Here is a 16,350-nt window from a genome sequence, read left to right as displayed (position 1 = left end):
TTTTTGTAGATATTGGGGATATTATTCCAATGTCTTCAGGATTCCATCATTGCTGTTGCAAGATTTTCTGTCAGTTTAATTGTCTTTCCTTGGAAAGTGTTCTGCCTTTTCTCTCTAATTACTCTATTTCCTTGTTTCTGGTTACTATCATCCTACTGTGTTTACTCTTTACTGTGCTTTTTCATTTGCTTTTTAAAAATTTCCTGGGTTTTTTTTTCTCTGATAGATCAGTTTTGTTTAACCCTTCTTTTATCCAGTTTTGAAATTATGTACTTGATATCTTTTCTTTGTGGTTACACTTTTTTTTTTTCAATTTATTTTTAATTTATTGGGGTGACAATTGTTAGTAGAATTACATAGATTTCAGTTGTGCAATTCTGTATCACATCATCCATAAATCACACTGTGTGTTCACCACCCAGAGTCAGCTCCCCTTCCATCACCATACATTTGATCCCCCTCACCCTCATCCCCCACCCCCCAACCCCCTTACGCTCTGGTAACCACCAAATTACGTTCCCCAGATTAATTTTCAAACCCCGTGGCCATCCTGTGGTCACCGACTGCCCTCCAATCCCCTCATCCTCCCCCCCTACCCCCCGCCCCTCCCGCCCATCTAGCACTTTTAATGTACACATAACTTTCTGAAAGTCTAGATTGATCAGTTTCTCTAGGTTCCTCTTCCAAAAAAGTAACTTTTATCTTGTTTTCAACCACAGCAATATTAAACAAACATTGTCTCTACCAATTTCATATTTTTAGAGGGGGGCAGGCGGAGGGTTCTATATGTATTAACTCTTCCACTAGGGGTAGAAATACTAAGATAGTTTATCTCTTACAACAAATAGATTTTTCTAGGCAATATATGGGTTTCTTTTTATTGATTTCCCTAGAACGAATTAAATCCTTTAAAGCTGCAAACACAGAACTTTTTTTTCCCCCAGAAAATACAAGATTTTTTAAATTAAATTTATTGGAGTGACAATGGTTGGTAAAATTATATAGGTTTCAAGTGTACATTTCTATAATACATCATCTATATATATCACATTGTGTGTTCACCACAAAGATTTTCCTTTATTATATCATTTTTTTCTTCTTGTAGTGTATCTTTTTTTTTTATTCCCATTTCTTCAATAGTTGCTCAAGTAAAGCATGAATTAGATTACTTGTATCTTTGTCCAAGACTCCACTCTGACACTATTTGGTGGAAAGATAATCATAGGAAAGGCTAAATAATGTACATCTAAAATGGCACTTTATAAATTACTGATTTTATGTTTTATAGATATCGGAATTTGGGGACAATTACAAAATGATAGAACAAAAGGCACCGAAGGCCTTGTTGAGCTGCAAGAAGTGTTGTCCTCCTTTAATGAAACAAAGAAAGCAGTCTGTGGCATGGCTCTCTGGAGGCAGCAGACCTGTGCAATAGCGAAAGTTCGCTTCCTAAAGTTAAAGAATGAAAAAAAAACTCTGATGACCATGTGAGTACATGAGTGTTTCAGATATACTTGGTCAGTGCATTCAAAATAAATTCAAGACAAGAGAAAAAAAATGCAACTTCAGATAAAGTAAATTCCAGCAACTGTAGATGGCATTTTTAACCCAGAAGCCTATGTTTCATTGCTTAGGTGGGTATGTAATTAAACACGGTAAAATCTGTGTTTCTTTTAAATTTCACATAGAAATCTTATCAAAGGGTTGAACAAATTTCTCAGAAGCATGGAAATTAGCAATTAGGTCTTGTCCCAAAGACTCGCCTCTGTGCCAGGCTGTATCTTAGACAAGGCTTCATAACACGATCTGCAACCTACTATGTGGTTCACACTACATAGAACTCTAGAGCTTCAGGCTGAGTCACACCTCCTTGCATAAGCCCCGCTCTCCACTCAGGACACTCATTCATTCAAAAATATTTGTGAACACCTGTGTGTATCGCTGTTAGTGTCTGTAACACTTATCAAAATAAATCAGACATGAGATTCAGCTGTTGAGAGTGATTAGAAGTACACTAAAAGAACACAAGACAAAATTAGACAACACTGTCAACTCTAGCATTCAGTATGAGCGAGATTATGTCCAAATAGGGGCATCAAAAAGGGATTTTACATGAAGGAGAATTTGAATCTGGTGTAGGAAAATGGAAGATTTAGCTAAGGAAAGAGAGAAGGACGTAAATTCAGACAGAGGGGGCAGTTCTGAGCATGGAGGGGTTTGGAGACTGTTATTAATGTGACTTAATTGCAATATAGAATGTACAAAAGAAGTAAAAGTAATTTTGATCATATGTTACATAGAGCTAGAGAGTTTGGACGTTATGGATAATAAGGAACTATTGAGGTTTTAGTTTTTATTTTGAACAGGCGATTGATATAATTAGAACAGAACTCCAAGAAACTTAATAGGGCAATAGTGCTTATGGTTTGGAAATAGTAGACACTGGATACAAGGAAAACAGTCATTTAGGACAATATTGGAAGAGGTCAGGAAAGTAGAAGAGAGAAAAAGGTGCGGAGACAAATGATAGTGATAAAATGGGAGATAGATATTTTCAACCATCTGGAAAAGTCACATACGGGAGAGAAATGAATGTGAAATGATTGAGCTTCAGAGCCCAAATGAATGAGAAAATGTTGTAATTTACAGAAATTGGAACAGGAAAGGGAAAAGTTTCAGAGTGCAGTAAGTCTGGGTGTTGGTGGTATGCCAGCTTGCAGTTGCCCCCAAAAAGGAAGAAATGCAAGACTGAGACAGCGCAATGTAGTGTGCACTGGACAGAGAGATTTAAGAGTCATAATCAGTGGATTTTCTAACCTTCAATGAAATATTTAACGTGGTGGGGAAGCATATAGGGAGATTAGAAAGACCAAGGATAGCTTCATAGGAACCATCTCATTTTAGAAAGAAGAAAAGGGGAGAAAAAGCATGATTCGTATACTTGGATTAGTGTTTATAATTTATTCCTATGATAACATTCTTTATCTGCTCAAATGTAAAAACCTACAAAAGCTGCTCTCCATGAATTCTTTTCTCTTACCTTTTCCTCCATGCAGATTATTGCTTTTGGGCATTAGCTTTTGCCCTCAGCTTTTGGAGCATGTATTCTATGAGGTATATCAAAAGAGTTTTTCTTGGGGACTGTCTCCTAGCATGTACTTCCTCTCACCGGGACAACCGCCTCACGCTCCACTGACCCATTTACTGGTCATCAACAAAACAGGTGAACACGGGACTAACATGCAACTTTTAAATGTTGTTCTCATTGAGAGATTCCCTAGACAACATAATCCATGAAACAAAAAGAAATTCTGTATGTTTTAGAAAGCAGATATATGGCCAAACAGGAAATTCATTTAAAAGCAAAAAATTCAGGGTTGGGGAGTTTGTTTTAGAAACAGATTTTGCAAGTTTACTTAAACCCTAAAGCTTATTGCACAAAGCAATAAAAAGCGATTTAGGAAGGCAAATCCTTGACTGATCTTTGCAGTCTTCCCATAACATTTTTTAAGTACTATGCATTCTTGGGCTCTGGGAAAAAAATCTGTTCCAAATTTCCAAGAAAATAGAAGATTCATATCTTCAAGGATTATAATGTTAATTTTAAATAGTATTTTTACATTAACAGAAATTATAAGTAAATGTTTAGCTCCTAGGTAAAGTAACCTTGTCATAGCCTGGTATCAGAATGGATTTTAGTACTGTAGCATCAATTCTGCCTTTTTAAGGAAATCCTTAGGCAGTCATTATGGTAAACTTTGAGTGACACCATTTAGTTTTTTCTTTGTTTGTTTGTTTTTGGTTTTTAATATGACTTGACTTTTGTTTTACTTCATTTTTGCTTGTTTTGATCTTTACTTCATGGTAGGGTCAAGCATTGAAAACTTTATACATTCACTGAGACAACAGAACATAGCTTTGGACGTGGATGCCTTGGGAACTAGAAACGGTCCAAACGAGCTGTCATACAATGGTGCTATCACTGTGTCAGGTGATGACAAGGTATGTTGGGCTCCAACTGCTGCATCTCACCCACGATGGCTCATGAACATGCAATTTGAATAATACATGTCAACCAATATAAAAGGTCAATTTGACACAAACAGATGGCATTATTTCTCATTTTCAGAGGAGAAGCTGGACTACAGTTATTTGTCCACAGCCTCCATATAACAGCATGTAATGAAATACTGTTCGATTTTGTTCCTTATTGCGTTACATGCACCTCTATAATTAATAATTAATTTAAATCTTACTATCAATTACAGTCTATGCCAGTTATTAATTTAAATCTTATTCACAAAGGGCTCAAATGACATTTTGATGAATTCTCCAAACATAAATCTGATTAATGCCTATTATGTACTTCAGCTCTGGTTACCAAAAAAAAATTATCAGTTCTTAGTTTTTTACAGTAGATTTTTGTATGTTTTTTATGAGGGAAAAGCTCTAGTCCTACCTGCTAAACTTTACACAAAAGGGTCAAATCTTTAGATAACTATATATGCTCAACTATCTGATGTTAAAAAAAAAAAAATGCCCTAGTTTCCTGAAGCTCAAAGTGTGGTTCATGAGTCAGTATCATTGGATCACCTGGGAGCGTGTTAGAAATGCAGAATCTCTGCATTGTAAAATGAATTTAAAATGTCATTTGAAAAGAAATTTCCCATGCAACATTGCTCTTGCAAGCTCAGTATTTGTGAAAATCTATGTTTTTGTTACAACAGCTACCTGCCTCCAGCTTTCCAAGTGTCCACATATTCATTAGTTGTAAAATGAATGTATCCCATTTTGAAACAAAGACTGCTACCATTTCAAAGTGAGGTTGCATTAAGGAGTTTTATAGTGTCACTGCTGAAAATCATGTGAGGCGCTTCATTTTGTGAGGGTTTAGGCATAAATAGTCATATGGCTGATGCTGCGGTGAGTAAAGACCAAAATACTGGATTTCTTGCAGGATATTGGGACTTAATCAAATAATATTAGTGATGGTGATCTTAATCACATCCAATGCTTTAGCCTTATCGTATTGTCAATAATTTGAATGATTTTCTACCATAATTTTTCATTAAAATTTTGTACTGGCTTTCTACGGACTTAGAATGCACGTTTGTTTTATTTTAGGATCACAGATTTTCAATAGCATGTAATCCCAAAAGGCTGAATTGCTTTCCTGTCCTCATGGAAATCATTAGCAATGGGCTACTTGGGGTTTTTAATTCTTCAGAACACATTCAGACTTACAGAAGCACATATTTTGAAGTAAGTGTAATATTTTCTCAGTTTTCCTGAGCCACAAGAAGTTTTCAAGAATGTATTTGAAATGCTGAAATAACACCGTTACTTTTGATGAACTTATTTTGAATTAGTTTGTTTTTTTATTGTTATTATTTTTTAAAGATTACTTCTTTAGCATGGGGAATAAAATCAATATGTTTTATATACATATAAGTCACCGTATATGTGTTTATACAGAGGGGCCAAAAAAATGTATGCACATTTTAAGAAAGGAAAGTTGCGTTAAAATTGTCATACTCAATATATACCAATAACAAAATAGATGAGTACAAGTCACGTTTGACTTCTACAATTTCAAGAGGTGCTCAAAGTGGTTACCATCAGCGTCCAGACACTTCTGATTATGGCGAACTATTGCTTGAGCAACATTGACCAAAATATTGTATACATATTTTTGGCACCCCTGGTATATATACACGCATATATGTGTACCCACGGTATTTAGCAATAATTGTATTACATTATAACCTTAATTGGATGACTTAGGGCGAATGGAACAGCAGAAGATACAATTAATTGGGAAAAATAAATGATGACTTGTGGTCTTAAATGTGTCACCATCTGTGGCCCTAAAGAATGGGGCCCTAGTTGAATCAGCCAGAGTCTTAAAGGCCAGACGGTGTGGCCTCCTTAACAACTGACCTCTGTAGGCCCTGGCTCACCCATCCCCAAAAAAGTACAGATACCGGGTTTCTTAAGAAGTAACTGAGGCGATGTGAGCACCATGTTTAGTTGGCCAAGTTATTGTAGCGATGAGCGGTAAGGCACATACACGGAGAAAACCATAAGCACTCAGTATCATTATTGCTGTTATGTTACTTTTCTTGGGAATGCCTCAAGTGTCCGTTACAGAACATTCAGCTTTAAGTAGATCAGGAAACTGGCTGAATTAGAACGAGAAGCAGTTCTTGTTTGAAATCTGGTTTTCCAGGCCTGCTCAGATCCTCTAAGTCAGCATCTCCATGGGGAGCAGGAGGGTGCACATCTCTATCTTCAAGTCATCCCTTTCGTCTCACTATGTTGACTCTCCCTTTGCCTTCTTTAGTGACATCTTGGGCATATTCTGTAGCTTCCTGGTCAAATTTGTTACTAAGAATTACTCCAGTGCTGTCAAAAACGTGAATTCCCTGTCCAATTCAAACACTACAGAGTACACCTGTGGCCTAAGGGACATGGACGGGGGTGGGGAGTGGTGGTGTGATTTGCTCTTTCATTCTTCTTAATAGTCTAACATCTTGGAGTAGACAGGAGAGCGTGACTTCATTCTGCAACACCCCCCACCCACCCCTTTCTCTCCCTTCTGAATAACGTGCTGCTGGGGCTGGGAGCAGAAAGGAAGGATAGTGAGATCCAGGTAGAAAGAAGGGGTGCTGCTTTCTCTAGTTTTATCTATTATGGGTATCTTCTACTTATGTGGTCACCACACACTGTCTAAGTGACCTGTGCGATTCTTTGGGGGTAACGTTTATCTCTGACCACAACCCCTTCTGCAGATGAAGACACACTCAATATTGCAGAACAGAATTTCTGCAGAGAAGTCCCCACCATCAAGCTTTCCCCAGTTTTCGTTGTTCATTGATGTGGCTAGCTAGCATCCAGACAGTTGAGCAACTTCTGCCCCTGCTTTAACCTCTGTGCTTCTTCAGAAAGAGCTATAGGAACTGTTGAGCACCTCTTGCACACTGTTTGAAAGCTATAGAGATTTGGGGTGTGATGGGGGTTGCCCCGTCTTCTCCATAAGCCCGCATATCATTGTCCTCTCAAGCCACATTTCAGTAGGCATCCATCGTTCTGAAATCTCTAGGATAGAAACAGCTGTCTCTCTCTTTATGTGGGGCCCCACATTAACCTCAAATGTTTAGAACATTTACCATGTGATATACTATTTAAATGTTCTAACAAGACTTTGATTATTATTATTATTATTGTTGTTGTTATTATTACTATTAAGCTGAAGAACCTGCAGCATATAGAGGTACTGATATGTTTCATTAGCTATTATATTCGAAGAGACTAGTCAATTATCTGGAAAACCACAAATAGGGTGGCTCTAAGAATGAGCAAATCACCTGACCTAAGTTATTCCCTTTAACCAGATGTATGAACTACAAAATATTTGCTACCCACCAGCCCAGCTGACCTTGAGTTCATGTGTAGATACATTCTTTTTGAATTACCCCTGCTGATTTCCCCGCCCAACTCCTGGTATTCTCCTACAATTCTGCACGCTCATTTTCTGTGATGCTAAAGCACAGAGCTCACTGTAGCGTCTGACCCCACTCAATGACCTTAACCATCTATCAGAGGGTCCCGAAGTATTCCCAACCAGCCACTCCTGCATGTTCTCACCTGACCAAACTACCCAGTTGATATTGAGAGTCTTTCTGTGGGTCCCTCCAGGCTGAGCACTACAGAACTCTGTGGGTAGGTATAATCTAACATGGACATAATCTGGGCTTTATGAATCAGCTTGTGAGTAAGGGGGCTGGCTGTTGATACGAATTGTGAATCTTCCATCCCCAGAGATCTTCCATATCTGGAAAGTCAATAAGGGTGACAGGTAAAGATGTGAAAGGGGTGATGGGGCCCTTGGTGTCCTTTGCTCCCCTTCCAAGGACCTCACCTCCACATGTGTATCTATATTCAGGCAGTTTTATGTGTTGGAAGAGCTCAGAGGGACACTGAGTTTTAGGAGGGGCAAAAAGAAGAGAGAAATAAGGAGATCTCAAAACTCACGATACCTGACCTCAGATGACTTGCAGTGTAGTAAGGCCATAGATCATATCAAACTGACCATAGATCAAATCAAAGCTTCCAGCAAAACCCAAGGCCCTCTTTAACTTGTACATGATTTTGAAATTTTTTAAATTCAATGCCTTCATATGGAGCCTGTGCTGACCACTTTTCTCCAGGCCCCATCACTTTTATTTCCTCACATCCCACCTTCACATTAATTTATAATCTACCAGGCCCCTGAAGGCACTGGAATATAAGTGTATGCATTCTGTTGAGCCAGAGGGATGATTCTTCAGAAATGTTGAACTGAACTGATTTGCACCAATTTCTAAAAGTGGCTCAATGGCTCCTCCATTGACAGTTTACAAACTTTATTGTCTATTCAAACATCTGCCTAGATGTTGTCATCATAAAGTCAGAGAGCAGAAGTCTTGTGCTTCCCTTACAAGGTGTGAACTGTGGGACCTTAGCCAATTCGTACAACCGGTGGCTTTTGCCTCTTCATGAGGAAATCGGGATGCATATTCCAAGTGTCCAGGTTGTTACAGCTCATGACTGAAAATGAACGTGGATAAGAAGTTGTGAACAGAACCTTGGGAAGTGCTTTTGATGGTCAGACTGCTGTGTTTCTTTGAGTGATTTAGTTAAGAAAATACCAATGAACCATGTACTGAACTGCCATCAACTAATGTTCTGCATAATTTCAGGAACGCATGTCTGATGAGTACGGGTACATGAGTAATGCCTTCTTCTGGATCCCTGTGGCAGCTTGTTTTACTCCTTACATTGCAATGGGCAGCATTGGAGACTATAAAGTAAGTAGTTAACACACTCTTTACATGTTCTTAATACACAGAGAACCCACCCCCATCTTATGACCATAACTTTATAAGTAGGTCGTACACCTAATTTATGTGCTTGAAAGAGTGAACAGTCAAGCATTTTCATAAAAGTTTGGCAAATATGAAAAATATGCTATTTTTCTTAAACAAATCTGAGACCTCTCAGGAAGGACAGTTTAGGAGATATCATCGTGTAACAGGAATGGCAATTTCATCTGGTATATCACTTAGAGTTTTATTTCTAGACACCTGCTGCCATCCCCTCTCTCAGTGATGGTTTCCACTTCCTGATTGGTGGTAAAGTTAAACTCAAGCAGCCCTAACCAACTCACTGCAGCACTTTGGTTTACTATTGAAAAAGACTGTCCCTTTGAAGCTCCATTTTTGTGATGCTTTTATAAAAATTCAAGAAGGCTGTACCAGAATCCTTCTGCCTCTCCTCCTCACTAAAAATAAACATCCTCAGAGCAGGAATATTTTTCTCTAAATTCTACCTACTCCATTGTTACTCACCTATGTAAGTCAAGGATTGCCTTTTATTCTTTTACTTTTGACTAAAACCTACGACCGCTTCCTGTAATGGTGGCCAGATTAAGCAAATATTAATAAAATTACAGATACCAAGTTAAACTTTGATATCAGATAAATAATGAGTAATTTTTTTTTAGTATAAGTATGTCCCTAATATTGACTGGGACATACTTATACTTAAAAAAATTGGTGTTTATCTAAAATTCAAATTTAACCGGTTGACCCATGGTATTGTTACCACTTTCTCCTTGACCTTCATAACCAGCTAATGGTGAATTCATGCAATATACTTTCAAAATATATCTGGAATCTTTCCACACTTCTCTGTCTCTCTTACAACATCCTCGTCAGGGCCACTGTCTCCTCTCCTGGATGAGCTCAACAGCCTCCCTAATTATAATATTTAATTATTACTGAAACAGGAGTGTGGCAAGTGAAATTCATTTACTAAATCAGTATAATGTATAAAAGGGACATGGAGAACACAAATGCTTTTGTGACTACATATTTGTAGTGTCTCATTCTCAACTATGCAGGACCTTTTGATGACTCTTCTATTTCTTTCTTTCTTTTTTTCTTTTTTTTCAATCAGAAAAAAGTTCACTCCCAGCTACGGATTTCGGGGCTCTTCCCTTCTGCTTACTGGTTTGGGCAGGCGCTGGTGGATGTCCCACTGTACTTCTTGGTCCTCCTTGTAATGCAAATAATGGATTACATTTTTAACCCAGAGGAAATTGTATTTGTAATTCAAAACCTGTTATTTCAGGTAAGTGGCTGAAATGATGAGACGGTTTTATTAGATGATTTTAATGCACGCTGCAACATTATTGATCTTAAACCAAAGAACTTCAAATGACTTTTGCTATAGCATAGTTTGGAAAGTTGAGGTTTAAGTATGAATATTTTTCCTAGGTAGCATTTGCCTTATCCAATCTTAATATTCTATTTCAGATCCTGTGCAGTATTGGATATGTCTTATCTCTTATTTTCTTGACATATGTGATTTCATTCATTTTTCGCAATGGGAAAAAAAATAGTGGCATTTGGTCATTTTTCTTCTTAATTGTAAGTATACATACACTGCATATAATTTTACTGTTAAGCCGCTTTAAATAATTTTAAGAACATATATTTTAATCTTTGTACTAAGAAGAATGGTAAATTAATATTGCTCTCTAGAAAATTCTAATTATTTTAAGATAATCGTAGACATGTATAAAATATACTGTATGTATGGGTGTACACCATTTATAAACTATGAGCTCAAACACGGCTTCAAGTGTAATCTGTCACCTGAATTAGAGACTTCTACTATCAACAGTTCACCTATGATTTCACTTGAATATTTAAAAAACACCTCAATGATCACATATGTAAAATATAATCCTTTCCTCAATCCTATTCTTCTTTGTCTCTTAATATATCACATTATTACAGCACAATCTACCCAGATAATTGCTCATACCAAAAGTCTAGACGTATCTTTGATTGCTACCTCTTTGTTTCTTCTCACATTCAATCCATTTGCATACCCTTTAGACTCAACATTTCTCAAGTCTGTTTGGTGTGTCCCAGCCTTACGGCCACAGCCATTGTCAGAATCTGAATTTGTATGTACACTGTATTTGTATGTACATTTGTATCCCACTGATTTGTATGTACATTTGTATCCCACTGATTTGTATGTACATTGAATTTGAGAAACCCTGTTGTGTTTTAAAATTTTCATACTCAATCCAATACAGAATTGTGACATAATCCAGTGCTGCAGAGAAAAAAGAAATATGATGGCAGTACTGGCTGGCGGAGTGAGATAGAAATTGAAAATAAGAATATTTACAAGATGAATTCCCACTCTCTTGAAAAAAATCCTAAAATTCAGTTTGTTACACCTTAGTGAAGCTATACTGTGTATTTATTTTAGATCACCATCTTCTCGATAGTCGCTACTGAGATAAATGAGTATGGATTTCTAGAGCTGTTGCCCTGTACCATATTAATACCGCCATTCACACTGATTGGCTCTCTATTCATTTTTTCTGAGGTAAGTTATTTCACTCCTATCCTAGGGGTCACAAAAGGTATGCCCATTGAAGACAGCCTTGAATATTATAAAAATGTAGGTAAAGTCTTTAGCTGTACAAAGTCTGAGGTCTCTGTCTTCTGAAAGTCAGTTCACTTACCACAGGTAAGAGTCATGTTCTCATTCAGTAGAAGTCCTGCCTTGGTTTGTGAAGGTTAGAGGCAACTTCACAGTAGTAGAATTTTATAGTTCTCATGATAAACCTCACTCCTGGGAAGAAATGACCCTCTTGGGAGGCTGATGAGGTGTGCTTCTTCTGTTAATATTGGACATGTTAGGTTTAAGTTTCCTCACAGAAACACAATGGGAAATATCAAGTAGCTAGTTAGATATATGAGTCTGAAATTCAGTATGTAAGGTTGTGTGGAGTTTGGGATTAAAGCTAAATACTTGAGATTCATTAGCATATAAGTCATATTTAAAGTCATGGAACTAGATAATAAAACCCACAGAGTAAATATAGTTAGAATAAAAAGTTGGCCAAGGATTTGACCTGGAACTCCAAAATTTAAACACTGGGAAGAGGAAGAGTCAGCAAATCAGTCTGAGAAGGGGCCTGTGAAGTAGGAGAAAAAATGAGGGACTGTCATGTGCCAGAATCTCTTCTCAGACACTCTCCTTAAATACTTAAAGTATCTATATATGTAAGAATGTGTGCCAGATGGCCATAAAGAATGTTTCAAAAAGGAGGGAGTGATTCAACCATCAAATGAGAGATTTAGAAAGTTGACAACTGAGAAGAGACCATTGGATTTAACTGCATGGAAGTCATTGGTGATATTAACAAGATAGATTTCAATGAAAGGGTGAACACGAAGCCTAATGAAGAGTGAACGTAGTAGAGAATGTGAAGTAAGGAAGGAGCACAGTGGGTATGAACACATATTTCTAGGAGTTTTGCTAAAAAGAGTATCAGAGAGATGGAACAGTAAATGAATGAGAAAAAGAGATTTTTGTTTATGATGGGAGATACTATACTGATATGAGAGAAATTTCTGATGAAAAGAGAGATGGTATGCCTAAGATGACATGTCCTTGAAGAACTGGGGGGAAAATGGCATACAGGACACAAACAGAGAGTTCAACTTCCATAAAAATAGGAACATTCCGTTTATTTATCAAGATTGTGGCAGAGTATATGAATACAAAGGAAGAGAGTTTAGTGGCTTTGATGGTAAAAAGATGCAACACTTCTCTTTTGATTGGTTTTACTTTTTTTTTTAAGGATAGAGATGAAATTACCAAGTGAGAGTGAGGTGAAGAGAGTTGTTGGGATTTTGAGGATAGAGGAAAAGAAGTAAACTACTCTTTCAGAGAATAGGGCAGTAGAATTGACAGGCAGTGCTAACGGACCCTTGCCCTGCTTTTCAAGTAAAATCAGCTAATTGAGTGTTTTTGTTATCACAGTCTGCTTCTCAGCTGCAGTTCAGGGCAAGTGGAGGGTTTGGTTCAGTCAAGGTTAGTGTTTTGCAAGATGAGTCTGACAAAGAAAAGGATAAGGGAGCAGCGGTTGTGTATAAAGAGGGATTATAACAACGAACCATGGATTCTAAGTTAGGCAAAGAAGAAGTGAAGGAAATGAGGGGGTTTATGGACAGTGAAAAAGTGGTGGGATTGGTGGGTTAGAGGTTCACCAACTTCAAATTACAGAGTAAGGATCCTAGAGTAAGGAAACTGAAAAAAAAAGAGTAATGTGGTGACCGACAGGGAAAAGATTGGGGTCCCTGAAGTTGATTTTGGATCAGGTACAGTTGTTGGAAATGGGTAACCGAAGCACTTAGGAGAACAGGTCATTTGAAATTATGTCAGGATCCTGGAAAATTATCCAATAATAAAAATGAAAAAAAAAACCCACCATCATTTTAGTTGTTGGATGGCTGTGATGGTTAGAGATTTACTATATCAGTTTAAAGTTGCTCAGAAAAAATCATCTTGGGAAATATAGCTCAAGAAACAAAACTGGCCCTCCACTCTTCATTCACTAGACAGTTGGGGGATTTTTCAAAACGTATTGTATATTGAATGAAAACCATGCACTTAAGTATATGAGTGTGAAACTCTAGGTGAAGAGCTTTGTCTTCAGCACGAGGGATAGTCAGGGTTTTTCTTGAGTGTATGTAGCAACTGACAGAGCAAAGTAATGGTTCTATGGCTCCTGAGGAAGAAGAGAGAGAAAGGAATGTCAAGTTAGGGGAGAGGGTTGTCTTAAGACAAATGTTACCCATGGATTTGATGGATCCCTCCAGCACCACCGAGGGTTCTCCTAGCAGGGTGAATCCCGCTAACTCACAGTGTTAAATATAAACCCATCTGAGCCTATAGCAAAGCACAGGTTAATAATAGGTCACCGAGTGACGTTAGAGAAAAGGAAGACACACTGCACGTCAGAAATTGACTTTTTCCTGATGCACAAGTGAGAATAACACAGAAGGCTGGCAAGGTCACTTAATGACCTTGAAGTTGTCTTTTGTGCGATGAGATTAAGCAATAGGTGAAGGGGCCTCTAAACACACTTTTCCCTTATTTTACAGATTTCTCCTGACGCTGGGGAATATTTAGGAGCTTCAGAACATCATATTTTATTTCTGGCATTGCTAATCGTAAGAAGACATTTGTATTTAAATGTTCTTGCTTGAGGAGACACATTTGTATGCTTGCATTAAATTCAAATCTTAATTTTGGCACTTTAAGCATCTGAGCACACACACACACACACACACACACACACACACACCAACAAAGGCTTCAAATTCTGGACCACTATTTTTATAATGACCATCGTACACAATGTGAAGCTCAGACTCTCAACAGCTTGCACAGGGGTGGTATCAACTTACTACTACTATTTCTGTCACGGTTTTAGTGAAGAGCAGTGAAATGCCCTCTGTGAGCTTCATAGATTATTAAATACATTGTCTTTCAAGCTTGTGAAAATGTTATCAAATCTATTTTTATATATGACCAAATTCCTTAAATCAATTCCAATACTGAAATTGTTGTTTTCCTGGTGAGGCTAATTTTGGTTATCTTTTTCTTCCCCTAGCCTTACTTTCAATTTCTCATTTTCCTTTTTGTTCTACGATGTCTGGAAATGAACTTTCGGAAGAAATCAATGAGAAAGGATCCTGTGTTCAGGTTGAGAGAATTCAAATAGATTTTCATGTTTTTATTTTAATAGTCATTGTTTAGAGACATTTTAAGATGTTTAAATTAAATTGAGTAAAAATACTATACAGGATTGTTTTTAAGGAACTGTGTAGTATACAAAATTATAATTTTTGGTACTTCAATGAGCTTACAATCTAGTGAGAGAAGCCACATTAGCACATATAAGACACTGAAAAATTAAGGCAGATGGTAATTTCACTGCCATACTAAAAGAAACTTATATACAAGAGATAGTATCTTGAAAATATTGGTAAGTATAGGTAAGCAATTGAGTAAGCGTAGCCAATCTGGGAAGGAGGAGGAGTCTGAGCAAAAAGACAAATATTGGAATAAATGCCACCTTCTTATAGGTTCAAGAAGGCAGCTGGAATGAACTTGAAGGCTTGTGTTGGAGGTTAATGGAAAATTTAAATGAAGCTAGATATTGGAGGGTCTTGGAATAGGGAGGGTTTTGCAGATTACACAATGGGAAACAGACAGGTGTGCTTTGAAAACCTTGCTTAACTCACAAAATATGAATCAAGCTCAAGTCTAATGTAGCTGGTCGAGTAGGAGAGTGACGAGATGACAGCCATGTTCTAGGAAATCATCTGACAGCAGCAATTTGGGATGCGTGAGGCAGAGAGACAGGAATTATTAGTAATCAGTGGTAGGGACGATGAAGGAAAGAATTATATTGGTAGCAGTCAGGAAAGTGATTCTGACACAAATTCCCAAGAAATGACAGTTTTAAGAAATAGGTGATTATAGTATATCTTGGATTTTCCAGGACACATCTCTGATTCCAAGTATTTTGATCCATTGTTCTCACAAAACTTTCAGAGTTCCAAAATATCTATGTCAACATTACAGGTCCTAGATTCCTTTCTCATGCAACCCTGCCCCCAAATCCTTAACCAGAGTGTGTGTACCATTTTATTATTTAAAAAGGAATTCACAACCAACAAGGACAATTAAACTTAGGCAAAAAAGCAAGAATGATGTAAAAGTGTTATCATTTAAATCATTGATGGAAATGGCTGTTTGCAAGGCAGAGGGTGGAGAGCAGAAAAATGAAGGTTGCTGTGCTCCTGGTTATGCAATCGATTCAAATAGTTGATAGCAATACACAAAGAGTTCATTATTTCTGCTACAAGTTTTTCAGCTGGAAACCTGCTTTGATTTTAGAATTTCATCAAGAAACCATGATGTTCTTCCAAACCCAGAAGAACCAGAAGGAGAAAATGAGGACGTCCAGATGGAAAGAGCAAAAACAGCAAATGCTGTGACTGTCCCAGACTCTGATGAGGTAGAACTACTAAAAATGCTCTTCATCAAATAACGTTGTTTGTCAGATAAAGCGAACAACTTTCTAATCTTACTTTCTGAAAAAACACTTTGAGGTTCTTTCTTCCTTACACATATAGCTCATTACTTGACTTCAGTAAATATGCCATGCCAGCAAAGATAAGAGAACACACACACACACACACACACACACACACACACACACAAAATTTACTTTTCAGGGTCACAGTTTTGATAAGTAAAGCTAACTATCACAAAACCTAAGAAACACTTTATGAGTTTTATAAATTGACTAAAGCAATTCAGAGGAGTTCATCTGAGGTGTGTGAGTGTGTGAGTGTGTGTGTGTGTGTGTGTGTGTGTGTGTGTGTGTGTGTCTGAACAGACTTACTCATTTCATGAATG

At 37.4% G+C, this 16,350-nt stretch overlaps 1 protein-coding gene across 22 annotated transcripts in view; it reads left to right on the top strand.

The window, feature by feature from the left end:
- ABCA9 (ATP binding cassette subfamily A member 9) overlaps window positions 1-16,350 on the top strand; it is a 50,480-nt gene that overhangs the window by 23,071 nt on the left and 11,059 nt on the right. For all 22 annotated transcript variants that reach the window (XR_004421388.1, XM_033091538.1, XM_033091543.1 and 19 more), the window contains 11 exons: window positions 1,289-1,487; window positions 3,057-3,223; window positions 3,869-4,002; window positions 5,125-5,262; window positions 8,742-8,849; window positions 10,000-10,173; window positions 10,359-10,472; window positions 11,332-11,451; window positions 14,022-14,090; window positions 14,534-14,625; window positions 15,826-15,946. Coding sequence is in view for 21 of the 22 variants with exons in the window: in XM_033091538.1 (XP_032947429.1) it covers window positions 1,289-1,487; window positions 3,057-3,223; window positions 3,869-4,002; window positions 5,125-5,262; window positions 8,742-8,849; window positions 10,000-10,173; window positions 10,359-10,472; window positions 11,332-11,451; window positions 14,022-14,090; window positions 14,534-14,625; window positions 15,826-15,946 (1,436 nt within the window). In the remaining variant the exon portion in view is untranslated. The remainder of the gene's footprint in view (window positions 1-1,288; window positions 1,488-3,056; window positions 3,224-3,868; window positions 4,003-5,124; window positions 5,263-8,741; window positions 8,850-9,999; window positions 10,174-10,358; window positions 10,473-11,331; window positions 11,452-14,021; window positions 14,091-14,533; window positions 14,626-15,825; window positions 15,947-16,350) is intronic.

Source organism: Rhinolophus ferrumequinum, chromosome 21, assembly GCF_004115265.2.
Source record: "Rhinolophus ferrumequinum isolate MPI-CBG mRhiFer1 chromosome 21, mRhiFer1_v1.p, whole genome shotgun sequence".
NCBI lineage: Eukaryota > Metazoa > Chordata > Mammalia > Chiroptera > Rhinolophidae > Rhinolophus > Rhinolophus ferrumequinum.
Note: the sequence above shows the minus strand (reverse complement) of the source record. Positions and strands in the feature narration are given on the sequence as shown.